At 36.8% G+C, this 21,900-nt stretch overlaps 1 protein-coding gene across 1 annotated transcript in view; it reads right to left on the bottom strand.

Annotated features, from left to right (window-relative positions):
* Window positions 1-18,420, bottom strand: part of LOC107102592 (sodium- and chloride-dependent GABA transporter 2-like) — a 31,005-nt gene extending 12,585 nt beyond the window's left edge. The window contains exons 1-8 of the mRNA XM_015401963.1: window positions 18,192-18,420; window positions 17,753-17,937; window positions 16,219-16,353; window positions 12,942-13,082; window positions 12,601-12,688; window positions 5,772-5,904; window positions 1,507-1,641; window positions 1,236-1,339 (exon numbers count right to left, since the gene is read on the bottom strand). Coding sequence (XP_015257449.1) covers window positions 1,236-1,339; window positions 1,507-1,641; window positions 5,772-5,904; window positions 12,601-12,688; window positions 12,942-13,082; window positions 16,219-16,353; window positions 17,753-17,937; window positions 18,192-18,199 — 929 coding nt within the window. The 5' untranslated portion in view covers window positions 18,200-18,420. The remainder of the gene's footprint in view (window positions 1-1,235; window positions 1,340-1,506; window positions 1,642-5,771; window positions 5,905-12,600; window positions 12,689-12,941; window positions 13,083-16,218; window positions 16,354-17,752; window positions 17,938-18,191) is intronic.
* Between the last annotated feature and the right edge of the window lie 3,480 nt (window positions 18,421-21,900).

Here is a 21,900-nt window from a genome sequence, read left to right as displayed (position 1 = left end):
TATATATATATATATATATATATATATATATATATATATACACATATGGCACCTTCTTTTTAACTACCATAATTTTTGGACTATAAACCGCACCTGAATAATAGCCGCAGAAGCTAAATTGCATGATTTGTACAAATACAAGCTGCACCGGACTATAAGCCGCAGGTTATTTATGTTTACACACAAATTGTCTTGCGCTCGCAATGTCCGTCTTTCTCGCTGTCGTTCTGTCTCGTACCACTCGCGGTAGAAGTCTGCTTCCGGAGGACCTCCGCATTCCCGCGCGCGCGGCTACCGTATTTGTGTGTTGAAGCAAATATGACATCAACATGGTGGATGGTAAAATCCATAGATTTAGGTATTACCCTAGCTGTAAAAGTCCATAGATAAGTCGCATTGTTATATAAGCTGCAAGGTCGAAAAATGGGGAAAAAGTTGCGGCTTATAGTCCGAAAATTACATCATTTAGCCAAAGTGACAAGTACATTTCTCCACTGTGAGATCAATAAAGTCTACAAATCAATCAATCAATCAATCAAAACATGAGTAAGCAAGCCAGATCAAGCAGGTCAACATAAGAGGGCACCCAGCATAACCGCAAACAAAATCCATAAGAAAATGTATTGGGTCATTAAAAACATGTGGTTTCTGAGGTAAAACAAATTAATGCAAATTATGCAATATAGTCCAACCCTTCTGACCTGAAAAGCTTGTACACTAGAACCAGTCGTTGGTTAACCCCATACAACTAAGTGGACCAAGTTCTAGAAACATTGGTAAATTAATTATTTGTATTTGGTTTCCTGATCTTTCTGTATTTTCCAGTTTTTGCAGTCATTGTTTAAGTGTACAAAGAGAAGTGTGTACCATTTAACTCAACAGAAGAAGGAATTGTATGGATTAAATCATATGGAGGAAAAATATATAAATCTGACCTTTTATTCATATTAGTTTCCATATCAGTTTAAATAACTGTGTATACAGAAGTTATGTTTTTTGAATAATCAATTATTTGAATAATAACTCCGTTTTATGATGATGTAAGGCATTACAACTTGGCTGTGATATACTCAAAATAAAGGAGCAAATATATCAACAATCTACCAATGAGGGATCTCCTTCCAAGGAGGCAAAAAAAAAAAAAAAAAAGCATACTAGATATGAAATCATGTTGGAACTTTCTATTGAAGCAAAACAGGATAGGGGGGAAAAAAAACAATAATTATTGCACTTACTTGTAACAATCATTGTTAAACTGATTGTAGCTTCCCAAAGCGGTTAGACTCCCCTGGCAAATGCCAAAAGAAAAAAGAACCTGTGCACCTGCATCCATCCAAACCTACGCATACATTAGCACAGAATCAGTGAAAATGCACTGCTGAAACTGCTGCAAAAGATTAAGGCTGATTTTTCTAAATTATACACTTAAAGTTTTTAACATGGCTCAGGCTTCCATTGGAAACAACTAAGCTGGAAGCTTTTCTTTGGCTATGACTTATTACTTACTTGAGGGTCCACCAACCTTGTAGGATCTGGATACAGGTAGAAAGCTAAGCCATCCATCGCTCCGGGTAGAGAGAGCCCACGGGCCAATAGAACGACTAACATCACATAGGGAAACGTGGCGGTAAAATACACTACCTGTCAATAGAAATGCAAAGATTAGTTTTAATTCTGATCTAATAAACAAATAATACAAGAGTTTTTGTTGATTTTACTGTATATGCTTTATAATTTGATTTAAACTTTTAGCACCAGATTGATGGAACCAGAACTCCACAAAGGAAAACATATTAAAAATATAAAGCAGTAAAAACAACATTTATATCATAATAAACAAGAGCAAGTATGGTACTATAAATACAATTGTAATTTTCTTTCAAAAGCAATATAACAGTAGCTATAATTTGCTTAATCTAACTTTAGAATATAACCTTATAAGTTAATCCAAGTGTTGGAATTTAAATTAGGAGCCCCTAACTTTCTTTAAGTGTGGGGCATAAATACTGTATTAAATGCTGTGACACAAAAGACATTTTTTTCACCATTCTTCAGAAAGGGAAATACAAAACACGTCATTTTGTTGTTTTTTTTTTCAGAAAAAATGTCAACGTGTAACTCCCTTAAACTTGCTTATGTTTAGTGTCAGATTAAGTACCTAAAAGGTTTAAATCTGCTGAAATATGAATTTCCCAATTATTCAGTATGGGAGAAAACAGCTGAAAAAAGATACATATGACATCTGTTCACCACTATTCAGGGGTCTTCATCAATTTTATTGCCTTGCACTAGAGAACTGACTAAGACAGAGAGACTTTTGGATAGGTGTTGAAACATCTTCAGAAAAACTAAGCCAGGGTTCAGTTGCCTCCAATCTAAGCTTGTTTTGTGATTGCCAGGATTTTCCCCAGCATGCTACATACACTCACAGCCACTTTATTAGGTACACTTGTCCAACTGCTCGTTAACACTTAATTTCTAAGCAGCCAATCACATGGCGGCAACTCAGTGCATTTAGGCATGTAGACATGGTCAAGACAATCTCCTGCAGTTCAAACCGAGCATCAGTATGGGGAAGAAAGGTGATTTGAGTGACTTTGAATGTGGCATGATTGTTGGTGCCAGAAGGGCTGGTCTGAGTATTTCAGAAACTGCTGATCTACTGGGATTTTCACGCACAACCATCTCTCTGGTTTACAGAGAATGGTCCAAAAAAGAAAAAACATCCAGTGAGCGGCAGTTCTGTGGGCGGAAATGCCTTGTTGATGCCAGAGGTCAGAGGAGAATGGCCAGACTCGATTTCTGCTGCCACATTTGGCGTCTACAACATGAAAGCATGGATCCATCCTGCCTTGTATCAACGGTGCAGGCTGGTGGTGGTGGTGTCATGGTGTGGGGAATATTTTCTTGGCACTCTTTGGGCCCCTTGATACAAATTGAGCATCGTTGCAATGCCACAGCCTACCTGAGTATTGTTGCTGACCATGTCCATCCCTTTATGACCACAATGTACCCAACTTCTGATGGCTACTTTCAGCAGGATAATGCGCCATGTCATAAAGCTGGAATCATCTCAGACTGGTTTCTTGAACATGACAATGAGTTCACTGTACTCAAATGGCCTCCACAGTCACCAGATCTCAATCCAATAGAGCATCTTTGGGATGTGGTGGAACGGGAGATTCGCATCATGGATGTGCAGCCGACAAATCTGCCACAACTGTGTGATGCCGTCATGTCAATATGGACCAAACTCCCTGAGGAATGCTTCCAGCACCTTGTTGAATCTATGCCACGAAGAATTGAGGCAGTTCTGAAGGCAAAAGGGGGTCCAACCCGTTACTAGCATGGGGTACCTAATAAAGTGGCCGGTGAGTGTATATACTGGTTAGTTTACTTATTTTAATTAACGATAGACTAATAAATTAGCTGGCCGATATTTTTGGCTGATTTTAGCAAATTTCTGCTTGTATTTGCATCAGCTGATATGTGCATGCCGATTTATTAAGATCATTCATTCAGCAGCCATGCCTCTACATCACTTCAAGTGCATGCATATCTGCTCCCTCCATCTACTATCTGTTGTTAGATTTTTGTTTATATTGAGCCTTATGTAACATGTGTTTCTGTTGTTATTTTTAACCATATAAATGGAGGAAGAGAACGCAATAACTGTCTAAATGAAATAAAAATCAGCAGCAGATATTAAGGATTGGTCAGACTGATGTTAAAATCATCTGTATCTGTCTTAGAAACACCTGTATCTATTGATCGCTACATTTTATACAATTTTGTAGCGATAATATTAAATGTGAAGTTTGTTATTTTATATACACGACAGTAAGATATGTGTTGTATTTGGTTACCTGTTGCTCGGCAGAACTTCATAAAAATGCCTCCTTGAAAATGGTCACAGCTCTTTAGGTCATTTTTAGGGAAGTTCAAACACCTAATCCTTTGGCCATTAGGGGTGTGCAAAATAATCGTCATGATGATGCATCGTGATTCTAATTTTCTTGATCTACTGCATCGATTCTTGACGCCAAGTATCGATTATTAATTTAAAAAAATGAGTAAAAAAAATTGCATGAATGGTTGGCGAACATCAGCCAAAAACAAGTGTAATACAACTTCCAGTCCAGTAGATGTCGCTGCGGATGTTTTGATGCACACTGCCTTGTGTCACAAGCATTTCTACTGCGCCGAGTCATTCAAAAACAAAACATGGAGGAGAAAATATTGCAATGCATCGCAATAATTCAAGTATCGTGATGCATCGTGATAGAATCACATCGTTATCTGTGAATCGTGTTTCGAATCGAATCGTGACTCCTTTGGCAATACCCACCCCTATTGGCCATGATATCCAAAATGCCTCCCTTAAAATAATACTTGTATACATTTCTTTCATTGTTGGTGTTGTTTTGTTTTTTCTTCATAGCTTGGCTTGTTTATCATGAGTTTAATGGGTCTATGTCCTTGAAATGTAATCTGTTTGTAATATGTGACTCCCTTAACTTTTGTCCCTTATTATTTGTGGCATACATTAATACTTGTTACCCTCTTATAAAGTCTTGTCATTCTGTGTGAAGACACCAAACATCGACACTATTATACCACATCCTCGCCTATCTGATCTGACATACACAGGGATATAATGTATGTCAGCACAAGTACAACAAAAAGCTGAAATTTATAAATCAGTATTAGACTCTTTAATTGCCTCCCCATAAATAGCCAGCTATTTTTAACCCTCTGCCTAATGGTTACAAATCATGACGTGTGTAGCAATTAATTGGCCCTTTATAAGCTTGCTTTTACGTTGAACCAGCACTGATACACTTAACATGTACAGAAAGGGAGAAAAATACATAACCTGGACAGGGAAGGAAGCATGAGGTAAAATCTGAAGGCCTGAGATGAAACACTCAATAATAAGAATAAAGCATTAAAATCCTTAAAAAACACACAGAAGGTCAGAGAAACCTTTTTATTTGGATGAGATAAAGGTTAGAGGGGTGATGTGGTTTGTTCACTTACAGCCTGATTATTGTGTGGGGTTACTAAGTCAGTTTTTATTTATTTTATTTCTTATTTAGATTACCGATTAAAGATGTGTTTTCAAAAATAATTTTAGGGAGCTTTTTAACAATCCTTAATATAATCAAAGGCATACAGGAAGCAGTCATATTGACAGTCAACATAACAACCTCAGCAGAAACAACACGCCAAGCCTCTCCATGAGATCTTACTGTAGGCCATGTGTTTCTGGTAACCATTTAAAGTTTATTATAGTTTAAGATAATTGTTATAGAAGTGCTCTGGATTTTCAGTTTGTCAGATGAGTACTACGTATTTATGCTTTCATATTACCCGAGTGCATGCAAAGTCCAACACATCACTCTTATCCATTTGTTTTATCCTTCCGACTACTGGTGGCATATTTCATTTGCTCTGATACCGGCTGTATGTTGTGCGTTCATGGCAACAGTTCCCAATGGTAAAATACCACGCCCAGAATTAGCTTCTCTTGTTTCTGTTCAGGCAAGTGAAATTTTACACAGTAGTAGAAATACAGCCTAAACCATATTTTAAAGTAGCTTTTTTGGGGGGTTGTTGGTTTGTATCCGTTATAATATGTAGGAGAGTCCGCTACAGGAGGAAAAATGATCATTGGATAGTTTAAAGCAACAAAAAAAGGCTAAAACAATCAACAATGGTATAAATAACCACAAAGCATTTTATAGTATTTAAATTAGAGGTAACTTTACCTTTCCAGTAGATCTTACTCCTTTCCAAACACAAAAGTAGCAGATAATCCATGCGAGTAATAGGCACAAGACCAGCTCCCATCTTAAGCTACCAATTTCCTCAATCCCCTGAGTAATGCCCAGAACTCTTCTCCTAAAAAGATAAATATATGTATAATGTTGCAAAAAGAGGACTTACAAAAATGTCTTAATCATAAATAGCCCTATAATCTAAGTACAGCTATTATACAGATATTAAATAATTTATTTACAATAAACAAAAAGTAACAGATTTAAAAAAATCCCACCATTTGTTAAACAAATAAACACGTTGCAAAGCAATACAAAAAAAGTTACAATCAGAATTAATTGCAAAAGGCATCCTAACACCATTATCATTTTCATCATTTGTTTTTTTAATAGAGAATCGTTAAATGGGGAGTATACCTTAATGTCTGTTGTAACCTGTTCTAAACATATTTTCAATGTTATTCAACCACTGGAAGTACTCTGTGTGCAGACATTTTGGCTTATTTTCAAATCTGCAACAATAAAACAGGCTTCAAACCGCTTATTTATTTAGTTGCTGGTTTTTATTACCCCAACTGCAAAAACAGAGATTAAAGGAGTAAGTACTATAGAGCTGTTTACACCAGGTTCTGAGTCAGAGGTCATGACAATGTGTTCTCATTACCTCTTTTTTTTTTTTTTTTTTTTTATATATTCCATCATAATGTGTTACATGAGTAAGTTGCAGGCTGCTATTCGTTGAGAAAAGGACTTTGGAAAGAAAAGTAATATCATTTCGATAATGGTAAAGAATGAGCCTAAAAGGAAATATGGTTGATCAGCATCTTTCTAATCATCCATATACTTTCATTTACAATGTTGCTGAAAAAATATACCCACATAATTTAAAAGTTCCCACTACAAAAAAAAAGTAACCAGTGCTTTGTGAAAGTAGATCATAGAAAATGTTTAGCACAGGAAGCTTTTCCTAGAATTTAAAGGAGTAGCATATTAACATTTCCTAAAGCCATTACCTTTATAGTATGGGCGATGTTTAGTATCTGTCCATTGATTTTTTTTAAAACCATTTTGAATAATAGTTATTTTAATGAGAGAGTCCCCCACTAATTATGTACTATAATTTAAGATTCTGAAAGATAAAAAGTATTTAAAAAAGATGCTACATTACATTTAAATGTGGACTGTAGGCAGAATATTTGACCACATCCCCATTATCGCTGTAGTCCGCAATTTACTGCCCTTGTAGACATGGACTCAGCAAGAAAACTTGCCTGATAGTGTTCTGTTTAAAAGAGGTGTTAAAAGCAGATCCTTAAAGTCATGCAAATTGTAAGATGTGGTCAACATGACCTGTTTCTTCAGCATATCTCTCATACTGAACTAATTCTGGGGATACTGAGAGATAATTAAAACCCTAAGCTCATTTTATGCTACTTAAATCATTCCTGAACTATTCACTGGTTTGTGGAATGAATAATTATTCTGCTGAGAGATGCTACAATCATCAGGAAATACAGTTTCAGCATAAGGTGTGAGCTTGGTTTACATATATATGGGGATATGTCAAAGTAGGGTAGTGGTGGCCTATTGTTTAAGGCATATACCTTGGAATCCTGACGTTCTGAGTTTGAGCCCCACTCCCACAGACTGCCACCCTGGGTCCCTAAAAAAAGACCCTTAACAGTGTAATGACAATAAAAAAGCTGAAAAAGTAGCAGCCATACAGATGGCAGTAGCCAAGGTTGTAGAGCAGACCAACATCTAAAACCTCCCAGGACTTTCCATAGTTTTTCATCTTCTAATAGTGCATCCTGGTCTAATGTGTGGCCTAACTAACACACCCAGCCAACCATGTAACATTTTTAATTTTTTTTTAACATATTTTATATTTGAGGTTCAAAACAAGCAAGAATGCACTGTGTGTATTCTGTCACCTCTTTATTAGAACCCTTTTTGCCCTGACTGTTAATAAGCCATGGCCACCAATGACTGCTTTTGAAAGATATTGACCAAGCTGAGAATAGCCTATAACAGCTAAAGTTTTGGACAAGCACTGACTCAAATGTCTGGCCATTTGGACACAATAAACAAGAATTTCTTAAACTTGTTTCCAGCCTTAAACACATCAACATTGTGGAGAAAATGATCACATGTTGCCTTTAAATATGTCACCCACTAACAAATTAATTGCCAAAGTAATTAAAGGTGCATTTCAGTGGTTATAATATTATAGGTGATCATTATTAGAAGCAGTTTGTTCTTCAAAGTGTGTGACATTCTTCCATTTATGCTATAGATGTTCCTTACAGTCATTGTCATGTGATGGGGGTCTAGAATACACCAAACAATACATAAACGTAAATGTACCATGGAAAAAAATGGTGTAATGTTTATTCATCCAAAACAGGATTCATATATATTCAAATGCCACATTACATAATGTAAAATGAAGCTCAAGTGAAGATTCAATGTGGAAGACTCACCTGGACCACCTGCTGGTTTACCTCATTTAAGCTCCATCCAATCAACGTCGAGACCACACCCCCTCTGAAGCCAGCTTCGCTCCTTAACAGCAGACAAACTTTCACCCATCTCCGCCCAATCTCCTCTATCACTCTCAGGCTACGATCACACTGCAGGCCTTGATGCTCAATTCCGATTTTTTTTTTTGTGAAAGTCGATTTTTTTACGTTGCTGTCCATTATTCCAAATATATGCGACTTCTATGTGATCTCCTGTGTGAACTGCAGTCAAATAACGCAAGTGTCCCGCATGCACAGGAGAGGATGCAATGACGTCACAGGCCAGCGTGCTCTTTTTTTACGGAAGTAAACATGGATGTTAGTGCTGGCGCGCAACCAGCGGACTCTTCCAACCATAAAACCACAATCTTTTCAAAATGGTTAAACATAAATACTGCTCTCTGCATCATCGTCTTCCATGGTTGTTGTTTTTCTTGCTGCTTCTACGTAGCAAGATGCATAATAATGACCTTTGTCGGGTATTAATGACCTTCAGGTCAGATGAATCCGACCTGGCCGTTTAGACATAGGTCGGGTTTGAAAAGATCAGATTCGTATTGGATTCAGGACCACATAGCCAAGTGGCCTGGGTGGGATTGGAAAAAATTGGATCTGTATTGTTCAGACTGCCATGAAAAGATCAGATCCAGGTCACATATGGGCAAAGAAATCGGATTTGGGTCACTTCAGGCTGCAGTGTGAACGTAGCCTCAGACTATTCTCAGTCCCACTGATCCTCCAGTCATGAATAGCAACTTTAAGTTGTCAAGGTTGTCATTACTCCAAAATTAAATCCAATGTTCATCTCTGTGTCTTCGTGAATATCCAAGCCTCTCTCCATTTCAGTTCGCCTGCCACAGTACCTTGGCTGGCTGCTTGTACTAATCTCCCAGCTCCAGCTTGGACTCATCCCGACTGTCTCACCCTAGCCTTCTCCACTGGCTCACCCTAGGTGCCATTCCACCGCCTTCAGCCTAAATTTCTCGACCTTTTCATCCGCCAACAGCTCACCAGCGACTTCTGTCTCCTTTTATCCTCACTCATCAACTCCATGAACAAGCTTAACTGTTCCGTTACATCTATCTCCACTTACCTGCTGGGGCTCTTGGCTCCTGGCTCGGCCACTCCTATATATTCTATGTGTTCTGCTCAAACTGTCGTTCAGCACGCAGCCCATCCCATCTGCCTTCACCCTCGCAGATACAGTACCCAACACTGATCTAACCTAAGTGAGATGTATCTTTCCCAAGGCTCCCTCTTCTTATGTCTTCCTTCATCCCCATTCTATGTTTCCGCACTCTCTTCCTTAGCATACATTCTCCTGCATGCACTCATTGCTCCAGTAAAACAAAAATAAAAAATGTCAATCTGTTGCACAACTACTTCCTTTGCCAACCAGCGCATCATTCAGTAGTCCAATATTTTAATCCTCTGATCTTTGCCCTTCCAAGAAACTTTCTATTCGTGATTTTAAACAGCCATTGTGTTTACACAGATGTCATCTGCTCTGTTTACTAAGTAGAATCAAGCTCGAATGATTTGCTTTTATTATCAATGCGGAAGGATTGCCTGCATGTTTGCTTTTTAATGAGAAGTTGTCAAATATTAAAAGGAGTGATTTGGAAAGGCATTTCCAGGGAAGGCATCCTAAATTTGCAGCTGACCGCCCTATTGGGAGTGAGAGAAAAAGTGTGATTGCAGAACATCTGGATAAATTATAGGAATGCAAAGATAGATTTAAGTAGTAGATTACATCTCCAAACTCCCCTACTCCTGTTATTGTTGTTGCAACCCAAGAAATAATAAAACATGGAAAATCGTTCACAGATAGAATAGGTAGCACTCTAATACAGGTATATGAAGTCTCTTTCATTCTCCTTTCAAATCCTCAAAATGGAAAAAATTATTTTATGTATTTCTTTAATGTATTTCTATAATTTCATCAATGCAACAAAACAAAGTACATTGATATTGTTAATATTAGGATTGGTTATTATATATTTAAATGGGTCAATGAATGATTATATAGGGTATTTGGTGCTGGTGAAAACGGCATATTTGCTGTTCTATGAGCCCTAATGCAAGCCGCCCAGTTATAAGTACTAGAATGAAACGACAGGTTTTCTTCCTTTTATGGTATGCTCATGAATATTTAGATGAGCTGTGCGCTGATTGGTTGGTTTACAACGAGCAAAGCTGCTGAGTAAAGACGCATCATAGCAACAAGCACTCACTCACTGAAAAATCAAATTGTTCATATGATAGGGTGACCAGACATCCAGAACAAATGGTTCTGGCATGTACAAAAGTACATGCCAGAACCAAATAAGGACCAGAATCAAATAAGGCAACATCCCCGAGTCAATTCGTGGTTTGGAATTGCCAGTTTTTTGGTAGAAGTTTGGAATTGTGAAATTTGCAGAGAAAGGAGGTGTCGATGGGGTTGTACGTCCATTCACCCACTGAACTATCATTATTTATCTATGACAATGTGAACTCAGTTTTGCATTCTATGACCCCATTAAGCCCACATAGTCATTTTGATAGTGTGCTAATACACTACGCCCGGGTTGCCTTAGAAGGCCTATATAAGACTTATACATTTTTGCGGCTCCAGACAGATTTGTTTTAAGCTTTTTGAACAGTTTGGGTTGCCGACCCCTGCTCTAGGTTAACATGCGCATCAAATGAGTGGTGTTGGTAAGCCTTCATCATTTCCGTCAGCCCTTTGTCTAACCATCTTATCTCCTGTTTCTTTTTATGCCACTACATGCACACAGTTCATACCCCATCTTCACCTTTACAGGCACTCATTTTATAATCATCTCCACATCCATAAATATCACTGCAATTATCGCTAACACCAATGCGAGCACATCACGACAGCGCATCTCCATAGCACACATTGCCACAGCGCTCCATGGGTGAATCATCAGCACATCACTGCAGCATTGCAGCTCAGCAGATCATCAGAGCAGTACATCATCAGTACATCACACTGCAGTTCATCATCAGTGCATCACCTCAGCACATCATCTGCACAACACTGCAGTATTATCAGCACATTATCAGTGCATCATAAGCATACATCCAACTCAGCACTTCATTAGCACCGTACCTCAGTGCATCATCAGTACATCATACCTCAGCACATCATCTGCGCATCATACAGCAGCACATCATCAGTGCATCAGATCATGGCAAGTGAATCACGGTGAGAGGGCCACGGCAAGCGCATCATGGCTAGCACGCCATGGTGAGTGCATCACCACAGCACATCATGTAAAGGGTTTCATGCCCAGTGCATCACATCAAAGGCATTATGCTTTATGCATCACGCATTAGCTTAATCATCATTTTCATCCGTGCAGTGATTCTCCTCCCTCCCCAACAAGCATTAATTTTCTCAATCCCTAAGGGCTTAAGCCACCCTCCATTGCTTGCCGCTAACCAGAGATTGTTTTTGATAGCTCGCCCCACCTCTTTTTGTGGGAAAGACTACTCTAATTCTTTTCCTAAACTAAACATCCAAGCATGTAAATTTGAAGCACCAAAGTGTTCTGCTGGATCTGAGCTCCAAAAAACTTATTTCATTCATGTCAATATAATGTTTGTAATTCCAGATTTTCTCTGCGTGAGCCTCCCAGTCTTAAAATACCTTTAAATGGATAATTTTAGGTTTTTTTGGGGGGGTGTTTACCCATGAATATAAGGAATTTATTTATATAAAGAAATGTATAAAACTTAATATAAGTATTTCTAGGGGTTGTATGGCCATTTTTGCTGTTGCAAGCTGATACTTTTGGAAAACCCTGATTTATGCAACATCAACACATTTAAGCACCTTTTGTCATGGGTGCTTAAAGAGTGTAGCTATGTTCTTGAACTACTCACGTTACACAGCAGTGCCAAGTTTTATGTTTGGTATGAGCAAACAAAAAGGCTAAACAGCTAAAAGTTTGTTTTTTATTTCAGCTCCATGTGCACATTGCGTAAAGTTAATTGTTCTTATCTTATCCACTCTTACCCTACCAAAAAGATTATTTGTCCCAGCCTGCTCGTTACTGTCCTGAAGGTCATAAAAACTTAAATTGTGATTCTACATTGTCCAACTTGTAAGCAATGCAGCTGACTGTTAAGAGATACCACCTGTTAAGAGACCACCAAGATAGAATAGTGGCGCTTCATATGGACAGGATTTGGTAGTTTGCCCAAGTTTCGATGCCTACAGGAAAGACAACATACCTAAAACACGGCAGACTAATCAGTATTAGCAGGCAGGCATGAATTACACTTACTCCCAGAACTCGGTTGCAGGTGTTGTTGCATTTGCAGCTGCTGTCCAGTTGGATGACAAGTTTTTCTTATCAAATTCAACACAAGATTCTGATTAAAGAAAAAAATCAATCAAATAAGTGTGCAATGCACTGTGTATTTGAGATATATATATATTCATATATACAGTATTAAATCTATCTGCAGTTTAATTCAGGAAGGTAATAAATTGAAAGTCAAAAAATTAATTCTTCAGGGTTTTTTTTTTTTTTTTCAGAACCAGATAGGATATCATCAGCTCTATAATTCTGATTAATACTGGTAAATTATTTTAATCAAATGTTTTGCTCTTTTTCACATCTACCTGTGTTCCAGGAGTTCCTGCAACTGGCCCATGGTACCTCAGCACTGAAGGAGGAGAACAGGTAGAGAAAAGCCCATGCCTGGATGACAATGTACGACACAGCAGCATATGCAATCACTATCTGGGTGGCATATCCGATACCTGAAGACACAGAAGGGATCAGCATGGATGACTTTGTCTAAGCTGTCAGTCCTAACAACTTTATCCGTCATTAGAGCTGCAAGACTAAGCTGTTACACACATAACAATCAAATCTGTACATTTTTAAAAATGAAAAACGTTTCATCCAAATACTTTAACCCTTGTTTCTAAGTACGATACTTCTTTAAATATATATAGCTTTTATTTCTAAATAACTATAAAAGATGAGACTGTGCAGAAAATTACAAAGCAGGAAAACCATTCATCGCATTGCTAATCCCAGTAGGCTTAACTGACCAAAGTAATATATTATTAAAGTAGAAGGACATAAAAAGACAATTTCACCTCCTGTTGCGTTAACCAGCAGCACGCTAACTGGCATTTACAGTGTCCTCTGAAAATCTTAAGTTGTTGAATTTCTTTTTATATTTTTGTTTTTATCAATCTGCCCATTTTAATTTTCTCCAGAACTTTATCCATTACATGCACGTTGGCTTTCTATGACTTCATGATCTATATGGAACAATTTTAAGACTTTGAAATTGAATTTAGCTGTATAGGCAGGTTAAGATTTATTAATACACATTCAAATTTGATCATAGTTATGATAAATTGCAGTCAAGTTCATTTTGTTGTATAAATGGGCAAAAAAAATCTTCACAAATGTTATATTTAGTTTTAGTGTATAACCTATATTTCTAACAAAAAAATCTATAATAAACATGATTATAAAGCAGTGTATTATTACTCTAAATAAAATCATGTACCTGCATGGACCTTCAGTAAACAAATCAACTATGCAGTAGACTTTTCTGAGAATTGAAAGCCCTGACCATGTCCTGTTTAGACATCACACATTAACACAGTGGTAAGAAACTGCTTGCACCTAAAACTGCTACACCTGAGCAGGAAAAAGTCCTTATTTGCCAAACCTATCAATCATCTGGTGTGTGTGATTAAGTGGTGCATTCTTGAAAGACAAAGTTGGCACTTTAAAGTTAAATGATATCTGGCCCTTAGGGAAACTCAGGTTTTAATCAGACGTAACACATTGAATCTTCTGTACTGTTTTGAAGCTTTCAAACATTTCACATTTAATTAAGTAGGTTTGTGGCTAATAATCTGTCACATGCATCAACAGACAGTTTGCTATGTGTACTGTAGAGCTTCATCAGATTTGTCAGAGTTCACGCGTGCTGACTTTTAATCATAGCTTAACAATGGACAATTGTGCTTTTGTTGGAAACTTCTTTTGCCTGTTAATTTGCGAACAAACAAAAGATTCTTTGTTGTTCTCATGTGAGCCTCTGTATTTAGGTTACTTGGACTTGAAATCCACTTTTGATGCCCAGTGATGGGAGCCTTTCATAGATCTTTCTATATTAAGTGTATTTGACTGTAGGTTTAGATTAAATTTAAGTTAATGAATATTACTTTAGATTATGGCGCTGTGTCTAGACAAACCAAATCCCTGTTCATTGCCCTGATTACAATGTTGTGATAGCCTATTACACAAGTGGAAACATGAACTGAGATTGTGATTTATTTTTTAAGGAGTTGTTACTTTATTATTATCATTGAGTAAAAGTTTTCTCTCCAAAAACTGAAAAAGACACTCATTGGGATGCTTTTTTTTGTGTGGAAAAAATAGTTTTAATGTGTTAATCCAATAGTAAGTAGGGGCAAAAGAATACCAAGGAACACAGGTTGTTAGTGAAACAAGGACATGTATTTAGTAAAATGACTACTTTTATAAATTAAACCGCTTCAAGAAGCTTAGCAATATCAAAATGTTTACATAAAATTTTGCAGACATATGTTTTCTCTTCAAGAGGAAAAGGTAGGTGTGCATATCCATTCACTCTCTTAATGCTAAAACCTACCATAAAATTGCACCAATTCAGAATTTACCCCATGGAGTCAAAATGTTATCATACAGTACATTTCCAGGCTTGTTAGAGATTATTGGTGAACAACTTTGCAATTATTTGATTATGCATAAGAAAAGGTCTTTTCTTGAAAGTTGTGGAGAAGTTTAAATCAGGACTATCTCATAAAGCATTTTGATGGACATTGAACGTATCACAGAGTGCCTGCCACTATGTCATTCAGAAACTGAAATAGTCAAGCACAATTGTAAACCTATAAAGACATGGTTATGCAGACTAATGGAAAGTCTGGAAATATCGACAATTGATTAGCTTAGCTACAAATAGCTCTATGGATACTCCTTTCTGTAAGCAGGTCAGTTGTGTGGTGAAAACTGCACATCACCCTTAAGACACCTTCTCAGTTGTAGGAGCAACATTATGCGAGAAGCTGGTCAGAGCTGATGGGAAGATGGATGGAGATAAACACAGGGCAGTCCTGGAAGAAAACCTATAAGATGCTAAAAAACACTTACCAGTGGAGCAGAGATTCATCTCTAAGCAGCACATTTCTAACAATGCAGCCATAGTTACATTAATTAAACCATATTTGGGTCAAAGTGGCCACATCAAAGTTAAAAGTTAAAACCTACATTAAGCAAAGCTATTGTCAACAAATTCTATTTAACCAATCAGATTAAGCTTTAGCTAGATTTGCAAAGTGGGTAGGTGCCCAGCAGCAGCACAAGGAGCAACAAAGGGGTTGTAGAAATAAAGCAGGGGGAGCCATTTACAGAAGCTATTAGCAATCTGGGGTTGGATCCCCAATCTTAGTTCTATTTCTACATATGTACCCTCTTTTTTTTTGCTATTTGTCTGTAATAACACTTGATTTAAAGGCACTTGTGCCACAAAAATGTTTTTCTTTTGAAAAACAGTGTCTAAAAAGCATTTCCTCTGAGTGACTGAATCCAAATGTATCGTGGTTTTTTTTTCCAGACAAAAAACATGTAGCCTTGGACCATTTTTCGTCCAATTCACAACTGCCTTTTATTTTTCTATTAAGTTATGATCTTATGATCTTCTTCACAACTGATGAGTAGAAAGAAAGAAAAATCAAAATTAGTAAAATACTTTATATATATATATATATATATATATATATATATATATATATATATATATATATATATATATATATTTAGAAGAGGGTCCTATTGTTAGGACTGGATGCAGTGGGTTGTAGTTTGCCCCTGTGAAAAACAGACCTTCAAACAGGGGACAGAAGTGCCTCCAGCAGGTTATGCACCCCTGAGATGTGTATTGTCCCATTGCCGTCTCAAGGAGGAACATCGGGATGCCACACGCAAGCAGAAACAGGACGTACGGAATGAGAAATGCACCTAAGAAAAGAAAAAGTTAACCTGATAAACTGGTTAAGATATTTTAAGACAAGCCAAGGGAACATTACACAACTCTATAACTAGTTTTTCCTCACTTCAAGTTCTCTGTCATGAGTGAGAAATCTGATTTAAAAACTCAATTATTTTTGTATAATGTCATTCAAATAAATTGACATGGCCATGTTTTTATCTTTTCTTTATTTACATTAATTAAAAGATTTTTTTGGTCGACAACAACAATAAGAGACTTTTCTCCCATTTAGTTACCTTCTCCCGTCTTTTCTTTTTCAGTTCATGAACTTAATCAAATCAAAATTAATTATCTTAATCTAAGAGATATAGACAATATCAAATATAAGTCATGAAATCAGCTTCCAAGAGCATGTTTAGAAACACTTTTAACTAAGTTTGGCTTAAATATTTTGCAGTAACAACATTATGACCACTGAGAGATTAACTTAATCTCACTAACTATCTCTTCGCTGCTGTTAATGAACAGAATATATTGGGCAGCAACTAAACACTTTATCCTCAAAATTCATGCATTTTAATCGTATTTCTCTGTCTCTAAACTTTTCTAACATTCTTCACAATATGTATTTGTTAAAAATAATAATTTAAAAGAAGACTAATATGTCTCTGATGGCCTGGGGATCTGTGAACCTCGCCCACAGACAGTTGGAGATAGGCACCAGTATTGTATTTTTGCTCTTTCATATCTGGGCCATCATTTGGAAAACGCCCCATAGTGTAGTGCTTTAAGGCTGTGACCATTGCAGGGGACCTGTGTTTGAATGTAGGGTGAAAAACGTTGCCAAGATTGTAAGCAGGTTGTAATGACTCGCTGTGATGACCCCTAAATAAGGGAGCAGGGGAAAGGACACATGTGACACAGAATAAAAGACTAGGGTAGAGTACATAGACTTAGAATCCAGAGGTTCTGGGTTCGATCCCCCACTGCTCCCTGGGCGCCCAACAATGGCAGCCCACTGCTCCCCATTGGGATGGGTTAAATGCAGAAGGTTATTTTGTCCACTATGAGATCAATTAATTCTATTATTATTAATGGAGAAAATAAAACATTTGAAAGGGATTTTAACGGTATATTAGTAGTAGGTAGATTGTGTATTTTAAGAGTGTAGAGGTAAATTTAAAATGCTTGAAGGGCATCTTATCAGGGACTACTTATCTAAAGTGGATGTAAAACGTGGGAGTGGTAGTATTCCGCCTGCAAAATAAACAACCTAGTTCAATAAGAGGTAATAAATCAATATTCATGAATCTGTTGGTTGATTGATTGGTTGGTTAAAGCCAACCCATTCCTCTTATTCAAAACCTGCAAAAACCTGCAGTATGTATTAACACTTTTTCTTTTTTTTTTTTTTTTGCAGCCGCCTACCTCCTCCGTTTTTGTAGCACAAGTAGGGGAACCTCCACAGGTTTCCTAAGCCCACCAGGGTCCCCGCTACTGCCAGCAGAAACTCCAGCTTGTTCCCCCACTGGCCGCGGTCCAACAGCGGGGTCTTCTTTCCGGAGACGCTCTCCTGATTGGACCCGTCCACGCTGTTTCCTTTCACAAACTCTCTGGACATGTTGAAGAAAAGAAGGAGAGCGCTGTCAAAAGGGCCCCTGCGACTCAGTCTCATTTATACAAAGTGCGCCGCACTTGTTTCCAGACTCATTTATCATTTGGCACCGCTCAGAAACTGTGGTAATTTAACCTGAGGTGCCAAAGCTTATAGGATTACCAGGAGTTTCACTCCAATAATTTTTTTTTTTTTATATATAAAGCGTCACATTTTGAGGTTTAAAGCCGTAGAAAGTGTGTGAACACTTACCCCTCCATCTCTCTTAGCCCCCTCCCCACACAGAGCTGCTTCCAGGAAACCGATCAGTATTCTTCACAGCAAGGTGCAGGATATGCCCTCTTTCAAACCAGTATGAGCTCTAGGTTTTAGTTGCGGCTTCTGCAGGATCCTCTGGACTCTTCAGTTATCCAGAGAATTTGGCTCTGAAAGGGTTGGAAGTTATTTCACTTCCGCGCTGTACTTTTCCACTGTGTCAGGACCTTGAGTGAGTCAGATTAGAGCAGCTGCTGATCTAAACCCAGGCAACTGACCTGTAGCTGCTTCAGCACTCCCAGTACGACTCAATTTAGTTACATTCCAGTTTTTTAAGTATTATAAACAATGCAGCGGAAAAAAATAGAAACTTGTCCCATTTTAAATACCACCTATATTGAACTAATCTGGCTCTGAGTGAACATAGAGCGCACTTTACGCACAATAATTGGTTTTGCTTCTTCTGTCATTAAACTTTTGTTATTTAATTTCTGTGGGCAGTGATAGGTAGGTAGAATACCACAAAATTTTTCTTAAGTAAAAGTGTCTCTACTTTATCATATTTCAAATCAAGTTAAAGCAAAAACTAACTTTTAAAGAAACACAGTAAGAGTAGAAAAGTATGGGCTGTTCTAGACCAGGGCGTGATCTACAGGGGCCCTGGCCCCTGTTAGGGCCCCTGTATTAAAGACATAATACTCAAAGAAATTCTAATGATGATATGCGCTGGAACAGACATGGTTACTGATAGGTCCTTTGGATCTATTTCAATTTTTTTTTTTTACAAATTCTGTTTTACTAATACTTATTTAAAAACAATAAGGTGATAGCTTAGGATCCTCGTTTTAAGCTGCTAAATGTTTTTTTTACACAAATAAAAAAACGCTTAGTTCTAATTTTGATTTTATAGAAAACTGCAATTTTAACTTAAAATTAAGTCAAAAATATGTAAAATTCATAAAATTATGTATATATATTGACCTAATAAGGCATAGATTTTTAATTAAACCTAATTGAATAGAAATTTCACTTCATGCAGCTATCTTAATATATTTGAATCCCTTGCCCTGTTATTTATTTCATACTTTTCAGTGCCCCCATGAAATCAGGCTGGCCCCTCCTGGCCCCCTGGTACATTTGGTCTAGAACCGCCACTGGTTAAAAGGCTACTCAAGTAACTGATCTACTGACTACCCATGATCATAACAGCAGATTGAGCATTTTTGAGGTATAAAACTTCCAATATCAATACTTACAGTATTTAGAATAGGGCAAGTTACAGTATACTGTTCACTGTATTTTCACTCAACCTAAAAATGATGCAGCAGACTCAGCAGCTGGAAAATTACATTTAAACAATAGCAATGAGTTCAAAAACAAGAAGAAAATGTGTCTCTCAATGTTGAAAATTTATTTGGAACAAACTTCTTTTCATAAAGTGATGTTACTCACATTTGATGAGTAAGAACTGAGCCTGGTTCTGTTGGAGGTTTCTTCCTGTTAAAAGGTAGTTTTTCCTCTCCACTGTCGCTACAAGCATGCTTAGAGTAAGGGATTGCATCCGAGTCAATGAGTCGATGCAATCAACTGGTTTTCCTTAGATAGAAAATTTTGAATCAATTTGACTGTATGATCTGGTGAACTGTTTTCTTTCAAAAGGTTAGTCGTTTATCTAGTTGCAAAAGGATAATAATAATAAATATTTATTAAAATGGTTCTTGCAAAAATCACAATATTACCAGGTTTGTTGAACTGGCTTTTTATGCTTATGAAATTAAATCATCACTTAGGAAAAAAATAGAGACTCTTGCTTTTTTCCTCATGTAATAATTTTTTTCAATTTAGTTTAATATCACATCTTAAACAATAAAGTGTAACAAAAAAAACTACAAAATGAACTTTGGCAATGAAAAATGTGTGTACCATTGGCATTTCACGGTTGATTAAAATGTCTAAATTTCCATTTGCAAAAAGATTTATAAATAAATAAACAGCAAGGTGTTTGAATGCACAATATGCAGAGAAATTCACTGTTAATATCTATGTATTGCACGTGTTACCTGGCCCATAAGCAAATCATGTTGCATATCTAGCTTTGATTTAAAGTCCCTCAACAGTGCAATCTTCTTCAGCACTTACCATGAGCCCTTAACGTTTCTTTTTATTTTATTTTTTATCTATTCTAAGCACCACTAAAGGTAGCTCAATTACCACCAGTCATACTTGTGCCAAGGATTTTAGAACAATGGCTGTAAAGGTTCAGATTAGATTACATCTGTATCACCTTGAATTTTTCCTTTGACAGATATCCGGGGTTTTGTTTGTGTCTCTTTATAAATCATTTATATAAAGGGCATTCACATATTTAAATGTTTTTATATGACATGAGCTCCTCTTTTCAAGCTCATCCACAGTTTTATTTGTCCTTCTGCTGCCACATTACATTCAGATAATCCACTCTGTCAATAAAGTGATGCATATCTCGGCTTTTTTGTTTGGTCTACAGATAAGAATCTTTGATTGCTTCGTAAACTTTAGCATAGATTACCAGCAGTAAGAAGAATGACTCAATGCATTTTAAGACCATTTTCCCACGACAAAACATATTTTTAGACCTATGTTACATATTCATCCTTAGTTAATAAAACAGTTCAAGAAAAGGGTTAATTTTTTAAATTTCAGATACATTTTTACCCCTTTATTTTTAGCTTAATTTGGTTTATTTAGTTTTAAAATATTTTCACCTTGATCAATGCGTTGTTGCTTTGTCTCGTAAAAAATGAGCAGCTTTTTTAACTGGCCATTCTAGTGAGAAACTTGCCTGCAAACCCGAAGAACCCCAGAAGAACAGCATCCATGATTAAAAAAAAGTTACACTGGAGAGGAGATCATACCAAACCTAATCAGTAAAGTAAAAGTAGATGTTCCACCTGTTCAAGGTGGGCTGTCACATTGCATCGCCCACAAAATAACGTCACCGTCAAAACTCTGAAACATGTCTGCATAACATCCCTGAACAGCTGTCACCAAGTGATCTCCTCAGCTAACTGCTGCCAACAGGTGGGTCGACCAAAAATACAAGTTCACAGACATGCAGCTTTAATCAGACACACTAAACAGAATCATCTTTCTTAGACTGATATTCACAGTCCATCACCAAGTTTACATTGAGAGCATTTGTATTCTATCTATTATTTTCTAGCTAATTTCTAATATAACAACTGTGAATTCTGTTTTAATTCTCAGGAGTTCATGTCTTCAGATATTGTTATTAACTGGTTGAGTGCCTCTTAATGTTTCTGGATTGAATTGTCATCTTTATTTACTTTGAAAGTAACTTTATATTTTTAATATCCTTTTGAATTATTACATATGTAAATCCTGTGAAATAACTTGAACTCATCAAATGTTGAGACCAGTCTGGATTATTAGAAATTCTTGTTTATCTATCATGAATCTATTTAAACTGAGAATCTGATGCAGTCAATTGCTTGTTTTATCTGCATTGCATGTGACTGCAGACCAATCATATCTCCATAACAGTTAAAGCATCAGCCACTGATTTAAAACAAATTTAAAGAGAAAAATATAAACAAAAAATCATGAACTGTTGTTTGAACTTCATACACATGACTCTTAATACTCTCAATAGAAAAATTATGACATGCTCTAAGTATAAAATGATGTTTAGTCACAAACGTTATAA

Source organism: Cyprinodon variegatus, unplaced genomic scaffold, assembly GCF_000732505.1.
Source record: "Cyprinodon variegatus isolate N-32 unplaced genomic scaffold, C_variegatus-1.0 Scaffold1277, whole genome shotgun sequence".
Taxonomy (NCBI): Eukaryota; Metazoa; Chordata; class Actinopteri; order Cyprinodontiformes; family Cyprinodontidae; genus Cyprinodon; species Cyprinodon variegatus.
The sequence above is the reverse complement of the archived record's forward strand: the minus strand, read 5'-3'. Positions and strand labels throughout refer to the sequence as shown.